The following is a 25,269-nucleotide window of genomic DNA, read 5'->3' as shown; positions in this document are numbered from 1 at the left end:
GTTAGTGTCTTTTCTTGGTGCACATATAAATAGTTCTTGCTCATGGCTAAATCTTCTTGTAAAGGTGTTGATACTTTTAACCAAAAGTTAGGTACTGCATCTAGGCCTGGTGTTTTCCAGTTAGAGGCTTTGGTACTTGCGTATTATCACAACCACTCTCCAAACCAATCGCTGTTGCTGTATTTATATGTCCATAACACTTTTTCCCCGTTTACTTTTGTTACATTGTACAATGCTCTGGTTTCTACTTAGTAATTAGGCAATGTTTTGTTCTACTATAACATTTTTGCAATTCAGTATTATTTTTTGGGGGGTGGGTACGTTATAAAGCACACTCCATGATGGCAAGCGTGATTGTGATAATTACTGCAGTTACCAACCCTGCTGTTAAAACATGACAGCTTAGAAACACGCTTACACATAATGAATTTCAGCATACCTAGCTAGACTCATAAATTTCCTTACCAGCTTGTTCTCAGGACATGTATTTGTATGTATACATTTTCTCTGCCTTGAGGCAAAGCCCATTAGAGAGGCTTGCAGTGCTGTTAAAATAACACACACACACAATTTCAAAAGGAGACCTAACTGCAATGAACATTTATGGATTGCACGCCTTACTGGAGCTCTACATGAAGTCAAGTGAAATGCTAGCAAACCACATGTAAATAAGCACTTTAATGCAGGGGCGGCTCGTCCTATCGGACTGCCGGACTGCAGCCTCCCACCTACAAAATAAAACAAAAAAATATCTGTGAAACAAAAAATTTATGGCTGCCTTACCGGCAGTCCGGATAGGGACAAACAGGTACCCAGCAAGCATTGCTGTGAGATACCATGATTCTGTGCGGTGACAACCGCACCACCCAGAGGAGCTCCGGACTGCTTCAGCCGCAGTCAGAGCCAATAAGAGGACTGAGCGGCTCTCGCAGGACTTGTGAGACTTAGTGCATGCGTGGGAGTACTGATCGGTCATTTGGTGAAGGAGGAGCATGCAGGATTTAGTAGCAGCAGCATGCAGGAGTTTACTTGGTCAATCCTGGATTGGATGTACCGGCCTGGTCGTATGCAGGAGGAGTCGGTGGTCGCTGGATTGGGTCGTGCAGGAGGAGTCGGTGGTCACTGGATTGGGTCGTGCAGGAGAGCGAGCTGATTGCTGGGCTGGTAGGAGTGTGTGCGGCCGGGTCGTCGTATGCAGGAGGATTTAGTAGCTGATCGGCTGGGTCGTATGCAGGAGGATTTAGTAGGTGGTCGCTGGATTGGGTCATGCAGGAGAGCTGATCTCTGGGCTGGTAGGAGTGTGTGCGGCCGGGTAGTAGCTGATATGGTGATCGCTGGGCTGGTAGGAGTGTGTGTGCGCGTGTGAACGAAAGAGACAGAAGGGACTGTGTGTGTGTGTGTGTGTGTGTGTGTGTGTGTGTGTGTGTGAAAGAGACAGAAAAAGGGACTGTGTGTGTGTGTGTGTGTGTGTGTGTGTGTGAGAAAGAGACAGAAAAATGGACTGTGTGTGTGAGAGAGAGAAAGAAAGAGACAGAAGGGACTGTGTGTGTGTGTGTGTGTGAGAGAGAGAAAGAGACAGAAGAAGGGACTGTGTGTGTGTGTGTGTGTGTGTGTGTGTGTGTGAGAGCGAGAGAGAAAGAGACAGAAGAAGGGACTGTGTGTGTGTGTGTGTGTGTGTGTGAGAGAGAGAAAGAAAGAGACAGAAGAAGGGGCTGTGTGTGTGTGTGTGTGTGTGTGTGTGTGTGTGTGTGTGTGTGTGTGTGTGTGTGTGTGTGTGAAAGAAAGAAAGTAACAGAAGAAGGGACTGTGTGTGTGTGTGTGTGTGTGTGTGTGTGTGTGTGTGTGTGTGTGTGTGTGTGTGAGAGAGAGAGAAAGAAAGAGACCGAAGAAGGGAGTGTGTGTGTGAGAGAGAAAGAAAGAGACAGAAGAAGGGACTGTGTGTGTGTGTGTGTGTGTTTGTGTGTGTGTGTGTGTGTGTGTGTGTGTGTGTGTGTGTGTGTGTGTGTGTAAAATGCCCCAGTTATTATATACTGGTGGCTAGAGAACAAATGGTGTTGGGTAGAGATACTCAGGCTTTAACACTGTACCTTGTATGCAGGTGTTAAGGACCTGAATTCCCTACCCACCACCATTTGTAAAAAAATTGCAGATTTTTGCCTCCTATTTGATCTGATCTGTTCCTCATAATATCTGTGGTTTCTAAATGTTGCAATGCTTGATATTTGATGGTGCAGTGGTAGTATTGTTGATTTACGGCTGCAGGTTCTTGGGTTTGATTCTTGGCTGTGGTGCCTTCTGTGTGGGGTCTGCATCTTCTCCCTGTATTTGTGTGGTTTTGCTTTTGTGTCCTCCCATGTTATAAACTGCATTATTTCTTCCATGGCCTCTGCTGAAAATAGTTTTTTTTTTTCCAAGTCAGATTGTCCTGATTAACAAATGTTAAATAAAATTGACAGGCATTTGAATTTCAGACTTCATATTCTTCAGAAAATACACAGTAACACGACCTTTTATTCTAGCAATTTTCTAAGTTTATACAATGAATATTTGAAATGTGTCCTTATTTTTGGGACTGTATTGCCCATTATTGGCTTTGTACAGGTGTTTTGTGCTAAGGTTGACAACTATGGCAAGAACTGAATATGTCTGAGGGCTGTATTCCCTCATTACTGGGTTTGTCCAGGTGTTTTGTGCTAAGAGGTTGACAGCTATGGTGAGAACTGAATTCATTAAATGATAGCCATTTAAGTTTCAGTCGTCCTCTCTTTCACAAAGCAGCTGATATGGCGTAGTGGTATGTTGCTCTGACTCTTTTGCACAGGGACCTTGGCAGTAAAATGTATGGTGGTAACACAGCATTTTCTACAACTTTCCAAGATTATACAAGCAGTGTTTAATGTGTCCCTGGTTTTTGGCCTTTTGAGCCCCCCCCCAATAAATTTGGCTTTTTCTAGATTTCTTGTGCGGCAAAGTTGTGATGCAGTTGAGTATTGAATAGATTTTACAAGGAGCTGAGAGCTGCAGGGGAAGAGAAGTTTAGTACTGCTTATGGAAAATCAGCTTGCAATGTTAATAGCACAACAGGTTGTGTACTTGCTTTTAATGCAGAAGGTTGTTGGTTCTACTCCTACAAGGGGTGAATGCTGCTGTACTGAAAAAGTCGATACTAACTATGAGCCTGTTATCTGTTTGCCATCCATTTCCTATTGCAATATTACTAGCTTATCAATTTTAATGTAATATAGGCAATTTATTCCTCAGGGGCATCAGACACTTTATTTTTCGATGAAACCATGAAATATAAAGTTTTTTGCTAGCAGCAACCTCTTCATTAGTTACAGATTTATTTAATGTGGAATTATTTAGGTGACGTTTTTTTACTTCAGAGATTGTGCATATTTACTGATAATGGTGGACTGTAGAATTGTGCATATTTACTGATAATGGTGGACTGTAGAAGTTTGAGTAGACTTTGATGAAGGAAATGTTCTGAATTGGGCAGTTTTGTCATTATTGGTGCATGCATTTTGTTTCATTGTTTACTGGAAAAATATTCGAAACAATAGGAAGGTGTATCAAAGAGCATATGTATGTTTCATATGCAAAGGGCCTATGATTTGAAAACAGCCCAGAATTAATCTTTATCTGCCACTGGTAAAATGTATTTTCTTTGAATGTGGGTTTCAATGCTGTTTCAATGAATGTGAGTTTCAAGGGCATAGAAGTTTTAATGCTAAGTTTGTTTAGCAGATGGCTTGGTGTTTGTGCTGTAAAATGCAAAATAAAACTTTCAAATGAAGTCCAAATCATCATGGAAGTAAATTAGTATGCGCATTAGTGTTTATGGTAATTGGAGTGAAATAGCCAAGTAATGGGATCATTGGAATGGCTGCAGGAGGAGGCTCCATTTGACCATGATTTTGTGAGGGGGAAGGGCGGCAAACTTAGACAGCCCCAGCTGAACTATACCTCCCAACTGTCCAGATTTTCAAAGAATGAATAGATTTTTGCTTCTTCTTTTTGGTTTGTTCCTCATAAAACTTGTGGCAAATCATTTAGGAATTAAGTCACTAAATGACACACTGAGTTTCAGACTTCATAACCAATGCATGCTAAAGTAAGACTTGTTCTATCAACTGTCTCAGTTTATACAAGAGCAATTTTTAGTACTGTTTATATGTTCCCCCAATATACTTGGCCTTGTCCAGATTTACTGCATTAACATGTTGAGAGGTACATACATGCAAATTACTTTATAGAATTAGGCATAGCCAAGCCTCTCAACTGTCCCTGATTTTGGCTCAAAATGTTGCTCTTCCCCTAATAATCCCTCCGCAAAATAGCAATTTTGGATGAAAACATGGAGGGTTTACAATTAAGAAATAACTGTAATCATAGTTATAGATTACTTTTTATTTCAGAAATGCATGTAGATTCTTTTATTTTGTCAGCTGCTCAAGTTAGCAGTACTAATATTAAAGTGTCCCTTCTTTAACAGGTTCCCAGCTGTGAAAAGAACTAGAACTGGAACTAGTCAACCAAATGAAAAATGTCACCAAAAGCAGTTCTGATGAAGTCTATTATGTGATGAAAGCGCTCAACTGTTTAAGAGAATAAACCTGTTTTTCATTTTACTTGGATACGTGCTGGTGTTTACTATTGTCTTTTGGAACTGCTTTTGGTGACATTTTTCATTAGGTTCCCAGCTGTATTGTGTGGCTATTTTATATTTTTACATCACATTTTTGGTCCATTTTTCATAACATTGTGCTTTTCTGGCAAATTAGTGACAAATCATTAAAGACTGAAGTTAGAAAATGACAGACATTTGAGTTTCAGATTTCATACCATTCAGAAAATTCATACTAATGCAAGACCTATTCTGTTATCTTTCTAAGTTTATAAGAGCAATATTTTTAAAAAATGCCCTTGTTTTTGGGCCTTTGTCCCACTTCTTTGTATGGCTTTGTCCAGATTTCTTGCTCTGAGGTTGGGAGGTATGACAAATGTGTTAGGGTCATCACAGTCAGCTAGAGACGTTTCAAATTGTGACATACTTGTTGCACCCCACTCCCCCATGTAGTGACTCTGGATGTGTCGAAGCAAGGCAAGGAGTAGTTATGCAATGTAAATGTGCAGGGTATCCCCCCATCCAAGGTAGACACAAGTACAGGAGTGGCTTTTCATCTGTCCTTGATTTTTGCAGAATGGTCTGGTTTCTGTCATATTTTTTGTACTGTTGATTTATGCTTATTACTCATTGCCTGTTGCTCTGTGTTTAAGTAGCAATACTTTAATGACCATCAGTTGAGCTTGGCTGAGATTGTAAGATGCAAGCAAGCTTTAATAAGCATACTTTTAAAGAATTGCCAACATTGAAAGCCTTTCTGTTGTTGCCATGTAGAGAATACTTAACTAGATAATGTATAAGCCTTCGGTATAGATAATGTATAAGCCTTGGGTATTGAAATGTATATGACAGTATTTGTAATAAAGGACAGGATTACATTATTTTAAGAAGCTCATTACATTTGGAGTCTTCCAGTCATCTCTGCAGGCTTTACCCGTAAACTAAACAGAATGCCAATCGTGTGGTCCATAACCTGTACAGTAATCCTTTTAAGCAATGTATCTTGAGCTTATTTCTTTCTTGCTTTTCATTTTTTACTTTGATCATGTTTTCCCCATGAAATAAGTAGATAGTTGTCAGGCAGCAGGTCTTTTTTTGGATAAGGAACATTTTTACAAGTGGGGGCATCAGAGATTTCTACTTTCAGCATGTTACTTGGTACTTTAATAAAGCTGAATATAAATTATAATTAGAACTGCAGTGCAAGAAGTGGTTTGAGTTGAGTGCTGCTTGTTTTTCTTATACTTGATTTTGACTGGCATTCCATTAATCTATTTAAAAAAGTAATTTTATTTTTTCATGCCTCACAACCTTTTTGTTTCTATCTAGATATTAAGTAAGCTGTCATGCAGCCAATGCATCGAAATATTTTTATTCTTCTACACTTCATTTTGTCTTGATTGGACTCTCATAATGATGGTTTGGCACCCACGGCAGTGTATTTAGTTAGTTTTTTGTGGTTTTGAGCATAGCTCCCCCCCCTTTCTAGTTGGCCACACCCCTTCCCATTGATACCACCCATTCAGCTGTCTCCTGCAGCCCCTCTTTGATTTGAAGTCACCAGCCGCCACTGCTTTAATGTTGAGGCCAAACAGCTGCTGTTACTGGCAAGCTGCTACTGAATGCCTTAAACAAATGTTGCATTCAGTTAGGGCAGTAAAGGGCGCTCTGAGGGGGGAGGAAATTTTGCTATTCTTCCTCTCCCTATTTCTGAAGCAATGTGTTAAAAGACAAAATTGGAGTTTGCACCCCCTTTTCCACTGCAAGATTAAATAGGTTTGAAATAACATTATGAATTACGGCTACTCCATCATGTGGTTGCGATAATACGCAAGTACCGAGGCTTTTCTTAACTTTGTTTCAATCTCTCTGGTTGTTACTTCTTCCCATTTCATATCCTGTACCTTTGAACCTCTTCTACTTTCTTTTACTTCCATCCATTTAGCATCTTTATGTTCCACAGGATCTTCATAAATACTAATCAAAAATATATCTATTTCTCCTTTTTTGGGTTGTCTTTCAATTCCTTTTACCTTATTTCTCAGAACATTTAGGGGTCATCACTAAGTTGCTTATTTTGTAGTTTTTCTGCCTATGATTATATTTGTAGTTTATAATTTGCGATAGTGCATGATAGCTCCTGATCTGTTACAATATTGTATATTGCTTTTAGCATGTCTATCTTTCTGAGTATTTTTGTTGATCTGTTCCCTATTCTGTAGTCCTCTAACAGTGACACTTCTTGTCTTAACTGCTTTATAGTTTTCTCTGTTCGATACTTCCATGATGGTATTTGATTTCTCCCCTTCCTTTCCATTACTGTCCTGTGTTCTTGTAGTAGAATTTTATCTGTTATAAATTTAGCTGCACAGTCCCATGTCCTGTTTATTTCTGTTATAGTGCATAGATGTCTATGGATAGTCCTTATTACTGTGTTCATTTGTTTTATCAAACTTCTGGCTTTTTAGGTTTTATTGACCTTCTTCAGTCTATTTCTTTCATTGATCTTAATATGTCTATCTCTACTAAATCAAGCAACTCTTCTCTTAACTCATTTTCTTTTACACTGAGGGCACATTTTTTGTTCTCCATTTTCTGCAGGCATTCTGTAGAAAGCCCTATTGCATCTTTTTGTGGCACATTCTCTTCAGTTTCATCCTGTGTCATCTGTCGCTCTGCCATATGGGAACTCACTGGCCTATCACTTCTCAACATTGACTGCCCCAGAGTTGCCACAGTTTCCTGTTCCTTCCCTTGCTGTCCAACTTCAAGTGAACATTTGTACAGGTTTCATGTGTAAAGCTCCAAAATATATTCATATGGCAACTGACTGCTTCCCGTTCCACTGGTTTCTCCTTAATTTAGATGTCTGTTGCTCTATCCTGCTGTGGTGCTTTCTGAGTTAGACTTTCTACACTGAATCCTTCACTTTGCAGGTACTCCATAACCTCAGTTTCTATTTCTTTAACTTTTCCATTACTAATCTTCTTTTTAGCTTTTTCTCTTATTTTTTTGTATTGTAAAGTTTTACATGTCCAGATTCCTTTGCTTGTATTTCTGTTCAAATGTCTTTGGTGCTGCTCTTTTTGTATTGATTAGTTTTGCTTTCTCCTTTGCATAAATATTATACCATATTCTTTTCCATATCCATATTTCTTCTTCAGATGTCTCCTGATCTTCCTGTTTCTCCTTACTTTGGGACTTATTCCATTATGCTGTGATGTAACCTGTGTTGGACCTTCTACGTCAAATCCTTCTCTTCACAGGCATTCCATAACTTCAGCTTCTATTTTTTTTAACTTGTACTTTGCTAATCTCCTTTTTCTGCATTTCCTCTTTGTGATATTTTCTTCATTGTGAAATTTTCCATATCTGGATGCCTTTGCCTATATTTGTCTTTGAATGTCTTTGGGATTGCCTTTTTGTACTGATTTATTTGGCTTTCGACTTTGCGTACATATTGGACCATATCAAATCTCTTTCTTTCCCATGTCCATATTTCTTTTTTATACTTTTCAAAAATCTCTAGGTTTTGTTTAATTTTTTTGCACTTCCTCAGATGCTTCTTTTTTCAAACAGATCAACTTTTCTTGAGCTATATAATGTTTTTCACAAATCTGTTGTATTAATGAAGACAAATTTTTATTTGAGGTTTCTGACTGTTTTTCTTGTGGAAGTATTTTTCTTTCCTCTAATTTCTCTCAATCTTTTTTATATCTTGTATCTGGAAATTCTGGGCTTCTTGCGTAATAGTAACAATATGTTTCTTTCTTATCCTCAGTAGTCCACTCTATCGTCTTTATGGCTCTTTTTTTTTTTTGGCCTATTAGTTTTTGTGATTTTTGTAGACTGCTGCTTCCTTCTACAATAGGAGGGAGGGGCATCCTCCATCTGGGCCTGACCTCGCCACATTGTAGGAATGTTTCTGTATTTTGAGGATTCTACACTGTCATTTTTTTCTGGTCATGGCACCATTGTGCATACCAGGATTGGGCACTTTTTTATTCTGGGTCTTGTGTACCAGCTGTCTTTTTTTAAATTTTTTGACTGACTTCTGTCTATGATATATGCTATATAAAATACAGTCTATATAGCAGTGTCATCTTGGTGAGACTTTGTGAAAAACAGGGTCCACCTCATGAAGGTACTCTCCAAGACTTGAGGATTAATTCAGTTTCAGCAATACTACTCTCCTTTGCTTGCTGTCTTATCTCTCCATTTGGTTCTGATGAGGAGGTGTCTGTTAGCCCTCAGTCTCCTTTTGAGGCATCATCCTTTGGGACACAGTTGCTAGGATGGTGGAATACTTTGTGAAATTCTTCTCAAGTGTCTGATATTCAGAGAAGGTATTATGAGTTGTTTCAGGTGGATAGTTCCTCCTGTGTTGGCTGCATTGTTAGACGCTTTCATTGTCGCTTTCAAGTCTCCTGATTCTCAGCCTCTTGCTCTTAAGAAACCTGATAGGTTCTATATGTTCCCTGAGGACTGTCGATTTTTATTTGTGTCCTTTCCCTAATCCTACTATGGTGTCAGTCTCTTCAGACAAACCTTTGAAGCTCTTGCCCTCTTCCAAATTTTTGCTGTCCGAGGATAGTAGGGCAATGGCAAGGATTTACACTTCTTCTACTTTGGTCTTTTGGACTATTAATTACCAGCTCCACATGACCAGATATGCCCTGGTTTGCTCAGACTTGTCAGGTTATTTCTGACCTCCCTGCCAAATCTTATGCCTTATCTATTTTTGATTCTCCTCTAAGTGGTTTGCCACTCTGTCAAGTGTAGCTATGATGCTGCTGATGCCCCTTCCAGGGCTGTGGCTTCTGGGTCTGTCGTGAGGCATTATAATTGGCTTTGTTTCCAGTTTTTCCTGAGGATATTAAGTTCAAATTGTTGGATGCTTCTTTAGATAATATATATCTTTTTGGGACTGCTGCTGAGCTGCTTAAGTCTCTTCAAGAAAGACGAAGCCTTGCAGGACCTTAAATATATTTTTGTCTCTCCTATCCCCAAGTTCCAGAGGAATTATTCTTTTACATCTTCTTTTGTCTACAGGCAGCCCCACCAGGCCTCCAAAGTCAGAGGGGTGGCAGGCGAACCTCCTGTGCTAAGGCTTCTCAGTCTTCTGTGGCCCAGAAGCCTCCTTTATCTGATTGTCGTCTTTCTATTTGACCCCCCCCCCACACACACACACACACACACTTTTAGTGCAGGTTCCTTAGTCACTGTGGCATTCCCTTTGTCTTCCAAATTAGCTTCTCATCATTTCAGACAATTGGGTTCTTTCTATCATCTGTCAGGGTTACTTCATGGTATGGTATAGAAGTCTTCCACTTTTTTCCTCTAGAGCAGTTTTTTCATTTTCTGGAGGTCCTGGGGTCCCTGATGAACCAAGGAGCCATTCAGCCTGCTCTCCCTTCCCAAGTGGGAAAGGGTTTTTATTCCAGAATGTTCTTGGCTCCTCAAAAGGAGAGCACTTGGTGACCTATTCTGGATCTCTCACTGCTCAATACCTTTCTCAAGGTCCCTTCTTTTTGGATGATTACTCTTCAGACCCTGTCTCCTGTTTTACTACCCAAGCTTTTCTGAGGTCGTTGTATCTGACGGATTCTTACTTCTATATCCATATTCACCCTGTTCAGGAAGTTTTTACATTTCTTTGTTTCTTCCTTTCATTTTCAGTGCTGTACTTTGTGAATACCCTTGGGGGCAGTACAGAGGACAAAATGCCTAGCTCCTGTGATCACTTTCAGCAGGCTCCAAGACATTTAGGTTTTTCCTTGTCTAGATGACCTGTTGCTTCAGGCACCGCCTCATAGTGGCCTGTTACATGATCTGGAGTTCACCATTTCTCTTCTTCAAAGTTTGGAGTTCCAAAAAAACGGTCCGGACTTCCGCTCATGATCATCTGGGATGCTGTATTCAAACAGTGCTAATGTTGGCCTCTCTTCCACCTCCAACAGTTTTGTCATTGACAGCCTTCTTTCAGTCTCTTCTTCCTGACTGCCATTACAGCTAGATAGTTTCTTCAGGCCCTAGGATTCATAGCCTCTACTATTCCAGTGCTCCCTCTTGCCAGACTGCATATGTGGAAGGCTTCAGTGGTACCTCATTTCGGTTTTGTTGCAGCATTGCCACCCTCTGGATTTCAGTGTACCTCACTTTCCTTGTCCAAAGAAAACTTGAGTGGTGGACTCAAGTTTGCTGTCAACCCAAGCCTGCCCTTTTGGCCTTCAGTTCTTTCTCAAAAACTGTTCACTGATATATCAGACATGGAGTGGGGGCTTCATGTGGTCATCTGAATGTTCAGGGTCTCTGGCCCCACATCCTAAGTCGGACTATGTCCAACGTCAAAGAGATGAGAGCTCTGATTCTGCCCCTTCAAGCTTTTGAAAAAAAAAGCTTTTGAACAATTGAAAATTCTAATGACGGATGACAAAATTAAATCAATAGTAGGCGATAATCCAAGATTTACATTTAAAAACAAACCCAATCTAAAGAGGTTGCTTTGTCAGACAACTCAAGATGTTAAAAAGAATTTGACCACTACGAAAGGTACTTTCCTCTGTTATAGGTGCAAAACCTGTCCCTACATAGACAAGGATCATCGATTTTTGCATCCTGTAAGTAAACGGGAATATGGTACTAACAAATATGTTAACTGTAACACAAAGGACTTGATGTATGTAGCTAGATGGGACAGTTGTTCAGCATTCTATGTAGGGAAAACAGAGTATTTAAAGAGGATTTTGCGGCACTATATTGACATCAGACTGGATGTTGGAACAAATGCTTTAGCATGTCATGTGCATATACATCCCACTAACCAATTCTTATTTTCCTGTTTAGAAAAAGTGGATTTTAGCAATAGAGGTGGAGATATTCCAAATCAAACTGAAGTAATAGAACTAAGGTGGGTAACAGACCTGCGAGCAGATAAACAGCCTGGACTTAATGGTATGGTCCCTTTAAAACCCTTACTTAAGGGTAGAAGCCTCAGGAAATGATGTAATAACTTAATTGGATGAAATTATCTACTTGTTCTCCTGTGTCTAAAGGCTGTTTATGGATCTGAAGAAGGCATTTTGCCGAAAGCACTTGTCCTCTAATAGCTATTTTGTAATTTTAATCTGTTTATTAAATGCTTTTTTGTCAGAGATTTTAACTTGGAAGCTTCTCTTACCTCCTTTGCTGAACAGTGATTTTATCATTACTCATTTACCTTTATCTGTTCTCTTGGTGAGCTGACATTTTTATTTATTTGTCAGTCACAGTATCACTGTATCGTTTGTGCTGTTTACTATCACTTGTCATTATTGACACTGGATTATTGAATTATGAATAAACAGCTAAAATCTCTTTCAGCTATTCTATTATCACTGTCCTTTTGCCTTGACTTTTTATTTGTATGTGATTGTTGCCTTAATGCCGGATAACCATTAAGCCTCTCCTCACTCAGAAAGCATCCATTTGTTCCACCTCTCTGGGAATTCGACCTGAAGGCAAGGTGAAAATTGTCCAAAGGTGGCTGTCTTTCAGACAGCCATGAGACTGCTTTGTATTCTCGCTTGCATCACTACATTGAAACTATTTAGATTATGGTACAACCTTCTCCCTTGTTAGTGACATGAGCACTTGCATCACCACAAGGACAACTACTACCCATCTGTTTGTCAGTGTGTACACCTCCACTACACTCACAAGTGCCATTGTTACTGGCTTTGATGGTCATACTAATGTCTTCCCTGCATCAGCTTCCCACATCATGACAAGTTTCCACTTTCCAACCAAGGCTCTGTCATCAGAGGAGAGGTTTGAGTCAGGTAAAAAACACTGCCTTTCTCCCACAGAATAGGCATACCCACCCTCCCTGCCATTAAGTGCCTGAGCAGCTATTCAGACTTTGGTCACCTAGGCAATATACAGGGTTTTGGCACTGGTGCACGCAGTAAATCTTGACATTAAACAATATCCCTAAATAACTACTGACAGAGAGCTGAACTTCTCAACTGCCTCAGTGTTGAACTGCTAAATATGTAACCACATTTTATTTGATGTGCACTAATTTGTTTAGCCCAGGTGCTTTTCGCTGTGTATTAATGGTAATATTGCTGCAGTCGGATTTCCTTAACACTCATTTGACTGCTGTGTGACCTTCAGCAAGTTACTTAATGGGAGCGTGCTTGGATACATCTAGGAATTTGGGCTTCACTCCTTAGTGTTCTTTGTACTGCAGGCCTAATGACTATCTATGAATCTATGTACAAAAATAAGTTTATAATTAAGTATGTGTATATTATAGGATGTTCATCGTGTTTTACTGTTGCAATCATTACGCTTGGGTTATCCTGCTGGCAGGCGACCTGTAGTCGTCCTGAGTTCCAAAGTCTTGGTCCGGCGTCAGTTGCTGTCGCCTCTTCCCTGACGTCAGTGCGCCAGGGGTATAAAAGTTGCAACCAACGCCATTTTCTCCAGTCTTTCTTGCTGCGCTGTGCCCGAAGTATAAGCAGTTCGCAAGTGCTGGTCGTCCGACTCCTGAGATTTTCAAAACTGAATTTCAGAACCAAAGTCTTCATTAAAGCTAAGTACCCCGTTGGGGAAACGTTTTCTTACTCCAGACCGATGTCAGTAAAAGTTAATAATTGTATTTCTTGTGGGATGCAAATACCTCATAAGGACTTTCACTCTTACTGCATTCTTTGCCTAGGCCCTGACCATGACATCACTAGTTGTCTGTTTTGTGCTAGATTTAATAAATGCACTATTAAACGTCGGTTTGAATTTGCTTTACATTATTTTGGACGAAGATTTAATTACATAACGCCGTTGGAACAACTGACAACCACAATATATAAAAAAACGCAAAGACAAAGAAAAAGACAGGGATCCGAGGTCAAAAACCGACGACGAAGCCTCTTCTAGGCCAGTTGCCGGTTCTCAGTGAGGCGCTTTCACAGCCCCTGACACCCGCTACCTCAGAGCCACAGGCTGCAACCGACAGCCACGTGGAGACACCTAGGCCTGTGGAAACTCAAGGTATTGGGCCTATGGAAAATATACCCTTAGATGGGTCCGGAGCCGCTGAGCAGGCACCGGCTTCTGAGGGTGTTTTCAGACCTTTACAGCTTACAATTAAAACTACTACAGCAGCAAAGGCAAAGTCAAAAACACCATTAAAGCAAAGAAACAAGTACAGTAATCTCCAGAACAGTCATCCATGCCTACGAAACAGATGCTTAAAATGGCCGAAGACCTTAATACTTTAATCCAGGGGCTCCCATCCCCCTCCTGACAAAAGGCCTAGGCAAGACACTGATTATGATTCCTCTGATCAGGTTTCCATTTCTTCTGATTCTTCGTCTGACCAGGGCTATTCTCTCCCTTCCTATGAGGACTCTGATGCTGAAGAGTCCATTCCTTCAGCCTCACTCTTTTGGGGAAACCCTGCACACCGTGAGGGAGCATTTCCACTGGGAGAGCCAGGATTACTCAGAATCCAAGAAAAGGCTCAGAGATTTCCTTCTATTGCCTCAGCACAGGCCCTTGGCTATCCCCCCTGTGCTTGATATTGTTGATGATGTTTTTTCTGAATCCAGTCTGTCCCCAGATTCTTTATCCCAAAGCCAGACGGGTACTACAGGGTCACTGACTCTCATAAATTTCTTTACAAAAACCCCACTGCGGACCCAGAAACTATTTCTCAGGGTCCAAAAGGGGTTAAAGTTTCCACTGCCAAAAATCCTGTCCCCTCAGATAGGGATTCCAGAGCTCTGGACAGATGGAGGAAAAAAGTTTACACTTCTGCTACTTTAGCTGTAAGAGCTTTAAACTGTCAGTTTCACATGCTTAAATATCAGCAGTATCTCATGTCATTGTTAAAGCAGAAAATTATTACAAATATAGAAGGTCCTGACTGTAAAGAAATCCAGGATTTATTGCATGCAGTTGAACAAGTGGGAAAGCATATTCTGCAGTGTGGTTTTGATTCATTAGAGGCTTCTTGTAGAGCTGCAGTTACAGGCTCACTTATTCGAAGACATGCTTGGTTGAAAGAACAAAGTTTACCTGACCATGTTAAAATGAAATTATTGGATGCTCCACTACAGCATGATACCTTGTTTGGTGTTAAGGCAGAAGAGGTTTTAAAGAAAATGGAGGAGAAAGCAAAGTCAATGCAAACTGTGAAAGATTTCTTACAGGTTCAACCACCTAGATTTAGCAGGAACTGGCCTTCAAAAAATTGGTCCTTTCCTGTGTCAGACAGGCCACAAAGAGGCAGATGCAGACGCCCAAGAGGCAGATCTCAGCCCCAAGGCTCCTACAGACCTAAACAATGGGATGTTTCAGCCCCCAAAGGAGGAGAAGACAAATCACAACCTTATAGGAAATGGTCACAATGACTTCCCTCTGCAAATACCAAGCTCTTACCAGTTGACAGCACCCCTAGGGGGAAAGCTAGCACTTTTCTCAAAAAATTGGCACATGATCACCCAAGACCAATGGGTGTTGAATATAGTTTCTCAAGGGTACAGGTTCCACTTCCACACACTTCCAAAACCAAAAGGTATGCCAAACCTGCCACCAAACCAATGGGCAGAGGCACAAAAACAGATTGCAGCTCTTGTGGATATGGGAGCTATTCAAAATGTTCCACAAGAAGAACAGGGCCAAGGATTTTACTCAAGACTTTTCCTAGTACCCAGAAAGGACAAAGCATGGAGACCAATACTGGACCTGTTAATCCTAAATACTTTCCTGGATGTTCCAAAATTCAAAATGTTAACACTACAACAACTCTTGCCCATGCTGGGCAAAGAGGCTTGGCTAGTTACTTTGGATCTCAAGGAGGCATACCTGCACATCCCAATCAATCGTGCAGAAGATACCTCAGATTTATAGCAGGCTCAATGCATTATCAATTCTCTGCACTGCCCTTTGGCTTGCCTACTGTGCCCAGGGTCTTCACAAAATGCCTGGCACCAGTAATTGCATTTTGCAGACAAAAAGGAATTCAGATATATCCCTACTTGGACGACTGCCTTATTCAAGCATAGAGCAAGGACATTCTTCTAAAGCACCTGGAGTTTGTAAAAAGATTACTAATCTGCCTAGGGTACACAGTAAACGAAAGGAAATCAAAACTAGTGCCCTCTCAAGAGATAATATTCTTCGGTGCAAGCTTAAATACAACTACCCAGACGGCTTATCTCACGCCAGACAAACAAAGGCAACTGACTCATTACTTTCAAACGATGGCAACAAAGACCCAGCTCCCTGCAAGAAAAATTCTGTAGGCCCTGGGTTTCATGGCATCATGCATTCTACTAATTCCATATGCCAAACTGCATATGAGGAAACTACAATGGTATCTAAAAAGTGTTTGGACTCAGCATTGTCACAGCCTAGAGACAAATATTAACCTTGATTCCCTGCCTACAACAGGAGTTTCGATGGTGGTCCCAGGACTGTCACCACAACAAGCGACAGCCTTTCACCTTACCTACAGCCAGGCAGACAATAACAACGGATGCATCGGATTACGCCTGGGGAGCACATATGGCAGGAAAATGTATTCAGGGCACGTGGCCCAAGGAACAAATGCATCTTCACATCAATCAAAAAGAGATGCTAGCTGTACAGAATGCCCTGACAGCCTTCAAGGACCTAATACATCCAGGACAATTATTAATAAAGACGGACAATACCACAGTTATGTGGTACATAAGCAAGGGGGCACACATTCCTACCCCCTATGCAGACAAGCCATGACTTTGTGGAACACAGCATTGACTTACCAGGTACATCTGCAAGCACAATTCCTGCCAGGAACAAACAATACACTGACAGACGAACTAAGCAGAAATCTCATGGATCCTCATGAATGGAAGCTAAATCTACAAGTGTTCAACATGATAACAAGGGAATGGGGATGCCCAGACATAGTTCTATTTGCCTCCCCTCACAGTTGCCAATTACAGAAATTTTGCACAAGGACTTATCATTCTCAAGCATGGAAAGTGGAAGCTCTATCTTTCAAGTGGAAAAACCTGACAGTCTATGTCTTCCCTCCGATGACTCTTCTCACCAAGGTGCTTCTAAAAGTCAGACAAGAGAGGCCAAAAATGATCCTAATTGCACCAGACTGGCCACGCCAGCACTGGTACCCAATCCTAAAGATTTTGTCCCAAGGCCCGCCTTGGCCTCTACCTCAAATCCCTCATCTTCTGACACAGCAAAACAATCCAGATTCTGCACAGTCAACTCAGAACCTTAAACCTGGCAGCATGGCAGATAATGTAACCACTTAGACTGCACCTCTCTCTAAAGCTGTTATGGATGTAATTTTGGAAGCCAGGAGACCCAGCATTAGGAAATCTTATGTGGAAAAATGGAAGAGATTCTGTGCTTGGAACCAGGCACAAGGGCTCGACCCACTGGTCCCTAATATGCCTCAGATTTTACAATACCTGACTGAAATGTTTGACAAAGGCCTATCTTTTTCTTCTATTAAAAATCCATGCCTCTGCCATTTCAACTCATTACAGTATGGATTTTCCTATTTTTTCACATCCTCTACTACGACAGTACCTCAGAGGTGCAAAGAATATAAGACCCCCTAGGAGAGCACCAGTACCTACTTGGGACCTTAAATTTGTTTTAGAAAAACTAACACTGCCTCCTTTTGAACCAGCCAGCACAGCTGATCTAAAATTCTTGTCATAGAAAATTGCTCTGCTCCTAGAAATAACTTCAGCAAGAAGAGTTTGAGTTACAGGCATTGATGGCTGTGGAACCTTTCCTCATTTTTCACCAGGACACGGTTTCTCTAAGGATGAACCCAACATTCATGCCAAAAGTGGTCTCTAACCAAACTATTCATTTGCCTACTTTCTACCCAAATCCCCAGAATAAAGGGGAAAGACTTCTGCACTCTTTGGATATACACAGGCAGCTATGATTTTACTTGGACAAAACAAAAGCTTTCAGAAAAACTGAGCAACTGTTTGTAGCATATGCTGCAGGATCACAAGGAAAACCGATTACAAAGCAGACAATTTCCAAATGGATAGGACACTGCATCCGCTTCTGTTATGCCCAACATGACAAATCTGTGCCGAAGGGCATTAGGCCTTATTCTACCAGAGCAGCAGCCACTTCAGCAGCTTTCCTCAGAGGGGTACCAACCAAAGACATATTAGAAGCTGCAACCTGGAGCTCAGTGCACACTTTTACCAAGCACTACCACCTACCTCTCTACTCCAAATCCAGAGCAGGTTTTGCCACTGCAGTTCTGCAGGGCTTGCTAGCCTCACCAAATCCAATCTAGACCCAGCCACCCTACCTCAGCTTTGGGATTCTACCCAAGTGTAATGACTGCAACAGTGAAACATAATGAACATAGTACAGTTGTGTACCTACCATAAATGTAGATGTTTGAATGTATTCACTGTTGCAGTCCTGGTTATCCACCCTCCATCCCCCTCTTTGCTGGGACTACTCTGTACATCTCAACTCTATACAACCTATGTGGTGTATTTGCTTGTAGAAGAAGAAAATGTTTTTAGTGATATATGCATGGTTGTTTGGCATATTTTTATCTTTACAGCCTTCATATCTGGGGGCACCTGACATCTGGGGCAAGAAAAACTGAAGAAAATGGCGTCAATTGCAACTTTTATACCCCTGGCGCACTGACGTCAGGGAACAGGCGACAGCAACCGACGCCGGACCAAGACTTTGGAACTCGGGCCGACTACGGGTCGCCTGCCAGTAGAATAACCCAAGTGTAATGACTGCAACAGTGAATACACTCGAACATCTACATTTATGGTAGGTACACAACTGTACTTTCATAGGTGTTTACTAGGCTAATGACTACAAGGGCCTTTTTAAGCCTAGCCATGCATCCTAAATCTCTGACAAGTTCTGATACCCTTGATAAGTGTAAGCATGGGCCTGGGAGATGCACCATTTACAGGTTACCTGATTGCATCAGAGACATAGGTGCCAAACCAGGGATGAATTTCTGGTTTCCCATCCAGTTGTCCAAGTTGCACTTGAATTGGATTAAGGAGGAACTCTGCTTCACATGGATGGAGAGCCTGTTCCATAGATGGGGTAGTCTCTGGGATACATACCTATCTCTCCATCAGGTCCTATTTATATCACAGGCAAGGTTTAAGTCTTTAGAATGGGTAATTCTAGTACTGTTTGTTTTGTGGATATGCAGGAAGTCCATCAGATTGGGGTCTGACAATGCCCTGTATGCCAGGCATAGATCTCCCCTCAAAAGCCTGTAGGTGACAGAATACAGGGATAGCACCTTGAGGCGGTCTGCATAGGACATATTACTTATGCCCTGTATTCTTTTAGTGAGGAACCTCTGTGGATCTGCCAGTTGTTTGATATGTCTGGTTAGGTACATACCAAAGGGGGCATTGTACTCAATGAATGCCGAATACAGTGGGACAATGACTTCCTTGTACTTAGATGTCATACCTTTGTTTATAAGTTGCACAACATAGAATGATTTCTTCACCACTGTAGATACGTGATGGTCAAAGGCTAGATTACTAGCTATGTGTGTCCCTAAGTTATTGGTTGGCTACCTGGCGTGAGTCATGCCTGAGGAAATTTGATGGACATTTCTATTTGCTTAATATGTTTGTTTGCTGACTTGGTATCATTGTGTGCCAGTACTCGCTATAGCAGCAGATCATTAAGAGAGACTAACAGACACTTTAGATACATGTCACTGACCCTGTAAGGAGCTTTTACTTTCTGGCCACTGTAAACCAATTAAGATAGCCAAATATGCAGTTGTTGAGCATGATAATTAGTAGCTGTTGTAAGTTTCTGCCTGGAACAAATGAAAATACTATAGCAGAGACTTTGTTACATGTATATACAGTCAACACATGGTCTTTCAACAAATGACCAGGATCGCCATTCCACCAGAGGAACACCTTTACAGACAGAAAAAGCAGGCTGTTTGTGAAAGAAGTTTATAGAGTAGTCCACTTATATTGCTACAAGACTTTCTTTTCAAAGATCTACTGTTATGGCAGTTACATTCATACATCTGTGCTTTCATTTTTGTTATTGTCATATAAGCCTTCTTCATAGTCTGAAGGCATGTCTTTATCTGGTCATAATTCTACTTGGTAAGGTGTACATCCAGACATCTGACCCTTTTTGTTCCTTGGCAGTGTGTGAGAACATTGACAGTTTAGAATTAGTTTTGTATTCTTTGGCTTGTAACCTAGACCATTAGTTTTCTCCTTAGAAAGTGTTTTGAGCTTCCTCATCCTCAAATCTGAACAAGCTGTCTTTTTGTTATTTTTTTATTTCTGTTTAGTTACATGGTAAATAAACTGGTCCAAACAATATTTTCAGCCACTACACAAGCACAAATGCACAGTACACAACACAAAATGAAATTAGTTGCTTGCAACTTAAGCAAAACAATGTGTGACAGAACAGTAAGCTTGAACATACATGTATGAAAATATAGTTGTTACTTTAAGTACAGCACAGTATTTGTATTGTAGTAAGCATATAATCTGTACAGGTCATTGTGATGGTAGGTTAACCGTTTACCCAATAGTACTTACACAATACTCCATTGCTTGGATGGGTACAACTCAGTGAAGACAGTGTCATTAGGAAGATGATTCCAAGTGGTGGTTTCTAGCCAAGAAAAAAACTTTCTCCATTTATAGTTTTAAAGGGTGGTTTGATAAGAGCAAAATTACTTTCCTGGGTTATTTCTTAGAGGAGGTTTGTTCTCTGGATGGTAATTTTGATCTTAAAGGAGGACAGTAGCTTAGTTTTAGTACTTTGAGTAATAAGCAACTGAACAGAAAAGAAGTTCTATTGGTTACACTTAGCCAGTGTAGTTCTCTGAGAATCCAGTGGTGGATGTGGAGGCCAACTAGTAATGCAAGTCTGAACATTTTATTTTCAGAGTTTTGAATTCCCTGAATATTGTAGGATTAGTAGAGGTCTAATTTAGGTAACAATGAATGAATGAATGAATGAGTGAGGAGGTGAGAAATCTTGTAAAATAGCCATTGCTGAGATAGAACTTTATTAATATCTGTACAGTTTGAGAAATTTAGAGATTAATCTAGTGCCAAAAATCTGATACATTAGGAATGATATTTCTCGTATTGTCCTTGAATAAGAATGGGCAGGTTGGATGCTTTTGGGAGGTTGCAAATACCATCACATTTATTTTTTTATGATTTAGTAGAAATGTTGTGATAATTTAGAAGAAGGGAAGCCTCTTTCTCCAGGGAACGCCAACCTTTCCATTTGAGAAAGCATGTTCTCAGCCTGGAATATTGACCTCCTGAAAACTGACAGGAGAGAAATTGAATAGATTACTGGGTGTGTTGTCAGAGCTGATATATAGCTCACTGTATTTTGTACTTGACCTGGTATTTAAAATGACAATGTAATGCATAGCAGAGCAGAATGGATTTATTTGTTTGAATGTTTGAAGTACTTCAGAATTTTAATTTCCAAAGCTAGGAGTGTAATATTCCATTGTTGATAGTATTCATATCAGCTGCTGGCATTATTTGAAGATCACCATTTTTAAATGTACAGTGTTAATGTGTTTTGTTTTTATTTATTTTTTTCCTAAGGTGGTTTAAGTTGCAGTCCAAACCAGGTGCCAAATCAAAGGATAGAGGAGAACTGCAGGTCAACATTCAGTTTATGAGAAATAACATGACAGCAAGTATGTTTGACCTTTCTGTGAAGGACAAGACACGCTCTCCATTTTCCAAATTGAAGGACAAAATGAAAGGAAGAAAAAATGATGGAACATTTTCTGATACATCATCTGCAATTATTCCAAGCACAAACACAGCCATCTCTGATACCAGTGGTACTACTGCCAGTCTGGAGAGACAAATCAAACTAAAGCCAAAAAAACCCTTTTTGTTAGGACCTCAACGACTTTCTGCTGCTCACTCAATGTCTGATTTAACTGCAAGTCATCCTTCTGTGGAAAGAATAAAGTCCAGTGCAGCTGGCCCTACACAGTTCTTTAGACCTCAGTTGGATTCTGTGAACTCCATTGAAGAAACTGGTAAATAATTTGATTTAGCAGTGCATGTGCTTGTATAGCAATGTAAAGTATCATACCAAAAGGCATTTGTGTATGGGATTTATATCAGTTAGTATTGCATTTTCTTTTCTTTTGCAGGAGCATTAATTTCCATGTTGACTACTAAAGGATTTCAGTAGTATTTGTATGTGTAGTAGAGTGCTGTGTACTTAACCGAAGATCTTGTAGTCTAAGGGGCTAGAAGATATGATTGGAGTGGGTCTATACACATTAAACTGTAGGACTAAGGCCACAGCCATTAGAAGAGTGCATTATCCCATTCTCAGCCTGCTGCACACCTCACCAGATGTTAATAATGCACCACATCAGCTCTCTCCAGATCTTCTTGGCCACTCATGCTAACCATGTTATTCTTCCCAAATGCCCACGGCTATTTGCTGTTTTTTTTTTCTTTTTTTGGCACATTTGGTTTGATTTGTAACTGAAAAAGTATTTGATTCTCTTTGCCTTTCGGATTTGGAAAGATATTGTCTGTGTGGTCTAATTGAAATTCAGACGAATTTTGCTGAACCTCTTCTGTTCTTTCCTTGTTCTCTTTTTTTCCTGGAATTTAATCCTTTCTATGAAAAAAACATCTGTTTAAAACTTTTAGTCATTCTTTTGGGGTCCTTCCCTCACTTGGTATGAGGGGGTCTTATTTGTCATTTGGCTGTTTTAAACTTAAGAGAATATTGTTTGTGTTGGTGTTCAGAGCTTGTTCTCAGCCTTAGAGAACTCTTTGTACTCTTTGTTTTCTCTTTTCTGTTCTGGCTTTTATTATGGATATTTTACTTGTGTGTAGAGTTGTTGGGCTTCGCCCCTATTGTTGTAGAACTGGAGCAAAGAGTCCATTGCTGCCCCCGCCCAGAGAATATTCATCCTCATAACAGTTGCGTCTAATGTCTGGCATGCTTCTGTATGCCTCACAGGCCTGATAAATGTGATATTTGTAAGGGTTTGTCCTGGTAACCCTTTGAAATTGAAAGGAAAGGATTTGGCTCCTTCTATATATCCAAATGCTTTTCTACCCAAAAGGTGTCCTTGATGTTGAGGGATTACTTCCTCTGCCTTTGGACTCAAGGTGATTAGCTGCAAATCATTCTTCATCATTGTTAATGCCATGACCAAGCAGAAAGTCATATAAGAATAGTATCTTTCTCCAGTGTCTTAGGTGGCCAGTCAGGCAGGGGAACCTGCAGTCAAAAGGGTCACTTTAAAGATGTGGAGTGGAGTCTGCAGCTAGCATTTCAGCTCTTCCTCTTCCATCTGCACAGTAGACTGGCAGCCATCCTCCCACTCCTATTACCATCTATGGTTGAGTTGGGTTTGAATAGGGAAGTTTGTATTTCTGAGTAATCAGAGCAAAACCTGCCAATTCCAGCCTCTGTGTACCTGGTGATTAGTTTAGATTACAGGAGGTTGGTGGAGGCTGTAATGTTGGTGCAGTAGCAGCACCTGACAGGGACCTGTTTTCCACCGGAGCTCCAAACTGGAGCTACTGCGTCATTGCCCATCTGTTCCATTTCTCCAGACACATGGATGCTTTGTAGTTTGTTTCTTCCAGCTTGTGAGGCTAGTATTGATGGCTTTAGTGCTTTACTGGTAGTTTCACTTCATTTACATTGACCCCCCTCACAGTTGAGGTTTACCAGGTTGACAGGGTCATTGATGATGGCTACAGGATTGACCTTCCCAAGATTAATGGTGTTGGCATTGACAGTGTGCTGTTCTTTCCCTGTAAGGGCAAATGTGGTGATGGTGATATCATCCTCCTTTGTTTGACATCAATGTTAGCATCAAACTTCTCACACAACAGTGGGAGAGTACTGGTAGCCATAGTCTAGATGCTGATTTTGGCTGTGGTGTTGATCCTTGTCCATGAGACTTGTGCTATTTGGCCTCCATCTGTCAACTATCACCTTTGGCTCCAGTCTGTTACCTTAACCAAGCCTGTTGTGCTAGCTATTTCAAGCCATAGGTTAGTCACTTTCCTTTTTTTAGTTGCTCTCACCTAGTTAGTGCATAAGAAGACAAGATGGAGGAAGCAACTTGATTCTGCTTCAGAGTGTACTCTTGCTTGATTTGGACATTGACAAGTAGGACTAGCATTTCCCAGCTCTGTTCTTCCCAGAGATGAGCCCAAATTCAGGATGATTCTGCAGATGCTGAAGTGTGGAGGATGGACCATACCTATGTTCTTCTTTTATTAGACATTTTCAAAGGTCTTTAGGTGCATCGAGCAATCTTCATGAATGAATCAAACTAGAAGTAGATAAAAATCAGGCAGCAAATGAATGTGCCAAAAAACAAAAGAAAGAATATAAGGTGAAGGATCGGATGAGAAGGCAAGAAATGTGTAAAATGTATAAATATAGTTGGAAGTATAGATAACTCTTGGAACAAACTTGTGATGATCAGGATCGAATGCAGGAATGGTTAAGGAGAGGTGAATTTAAACCAAAAGATGAAAAGTTTAATATTAGCAGCCCAAGACAGTGGACTTGCTTATATGTTGGTTTACAAAGTCCATTGAACAGGTGGGAGAAACAAACAAATAAATGTAGATTTTGTAAAACAGAATCGGAAACAGTCTCACATTTTGTTGCTGGTTATGATATACTAATGGCGGAAAGACTGTATACTGAAAGGCATAATAATATGTAGCAAGACAGTTGCATTGGAGATTGTGTAATCATTGTAATATTGAAGTAGCTGAAAACACTGGAAACATGATCCACAAAGCATAATAGAAAATGATGTTTATATCACATGAGATCATCCATTACCAACAGTTCAAAAAACAGATGTGAGAAAACCAGATATAGTAGTCCATAAAAAGAAAACAAAAGTAGCATCAATCTCTGAAATTGCTACACCCAGTGACTACAGTGTCTTATGTACAGAGGGATGCAGTCATAAAATACCAGGATTTGCAAGCACAAACAAGGGTAGTGTTGAAGAAAGACCTCAGACAGTTCCAGTAGTAGTAGGAGCAGTGGGTCTTGTATAAAAAGAATTTACAGTCATACTTAGAAATATTACCAATACATGTAGCTCCATACGAATTGCAGGAGTCCTTATTGGCACATTGTGGGTGATGCAAAGAACACTTCTAGCTAACATCAGAGATTGAAACAGTACTAGTTTCATGAACTTTAATCATACTTTGACTTAGGAATGGGGTCCATTCCCATCATGGTATTAAAAACCCGAAAGACTTGGAGAAATTAATAAAATGATTTCACTGGTTCCAGTATTTTAAGGGTGGCTGTCCTTGGACCATCCCTGACAGTAGTCCCTAATCCTAGGAAGGCAAAATGTTGCAGCCCTCAAGTGACTATGTATTCGTTTTAGACTCCACATCAGTTCCCAGAAATCCTCTTAACCCTCCCAAACCTTGCAGTTCATTTGCCCAATAAGGAATCCAGTAATTTAACCACCTTTGGAAAGGTGTGTGTGCATCCTGTTCTTTTACTTTCAGGGTGCATATTTGTTCTTGAATCATATGATGGAGATCTTTAGA

At 40.5% G+C, this 25,269-nt stretch overlaps 1 protein-coding gene across 1 annotated transcript in view; it reads left to right on the top strand.

Annotated features, from left to right (window-relative positions):
* RAB11FIP2 (RAB11 family interacting protein 2) overlaps positions 1 to 25,269 on the top strand; it is a 572,123-nt gene that overhangs the window by 314,600 nt on the left and 232,254 nt on the right. The window contains exon 2 of the mRNA XM_044055970.1: positions 21,280 to 21,728. Coding sequence (XP_043911905.1) covers positions 21,280 to 21,728 — 449 coding nt within the window. The remainder of the gene's footprint in view (positions 1 to 21,279; positions 21,729 to 25,269) is intronic.

This window comes from Protopterus annectens, chromosome 14.part0 (assembly GCF_019279795.1).
Source record: "Protopterus annectens isolate FY-2018-M chromosome 14.part0, PAN1.0, whole genome shotgun sequence".
Classification (NCBI taxonomy): domain Eukaryota; kingdom Metazoa; phylum Chordata; order Ceratodontiformes; family Protopteridae; genus Protopterus; species Protopterus annectens.
This window is presented reverse-complemented; position numbering and strand designations above follow the sequence as displayed.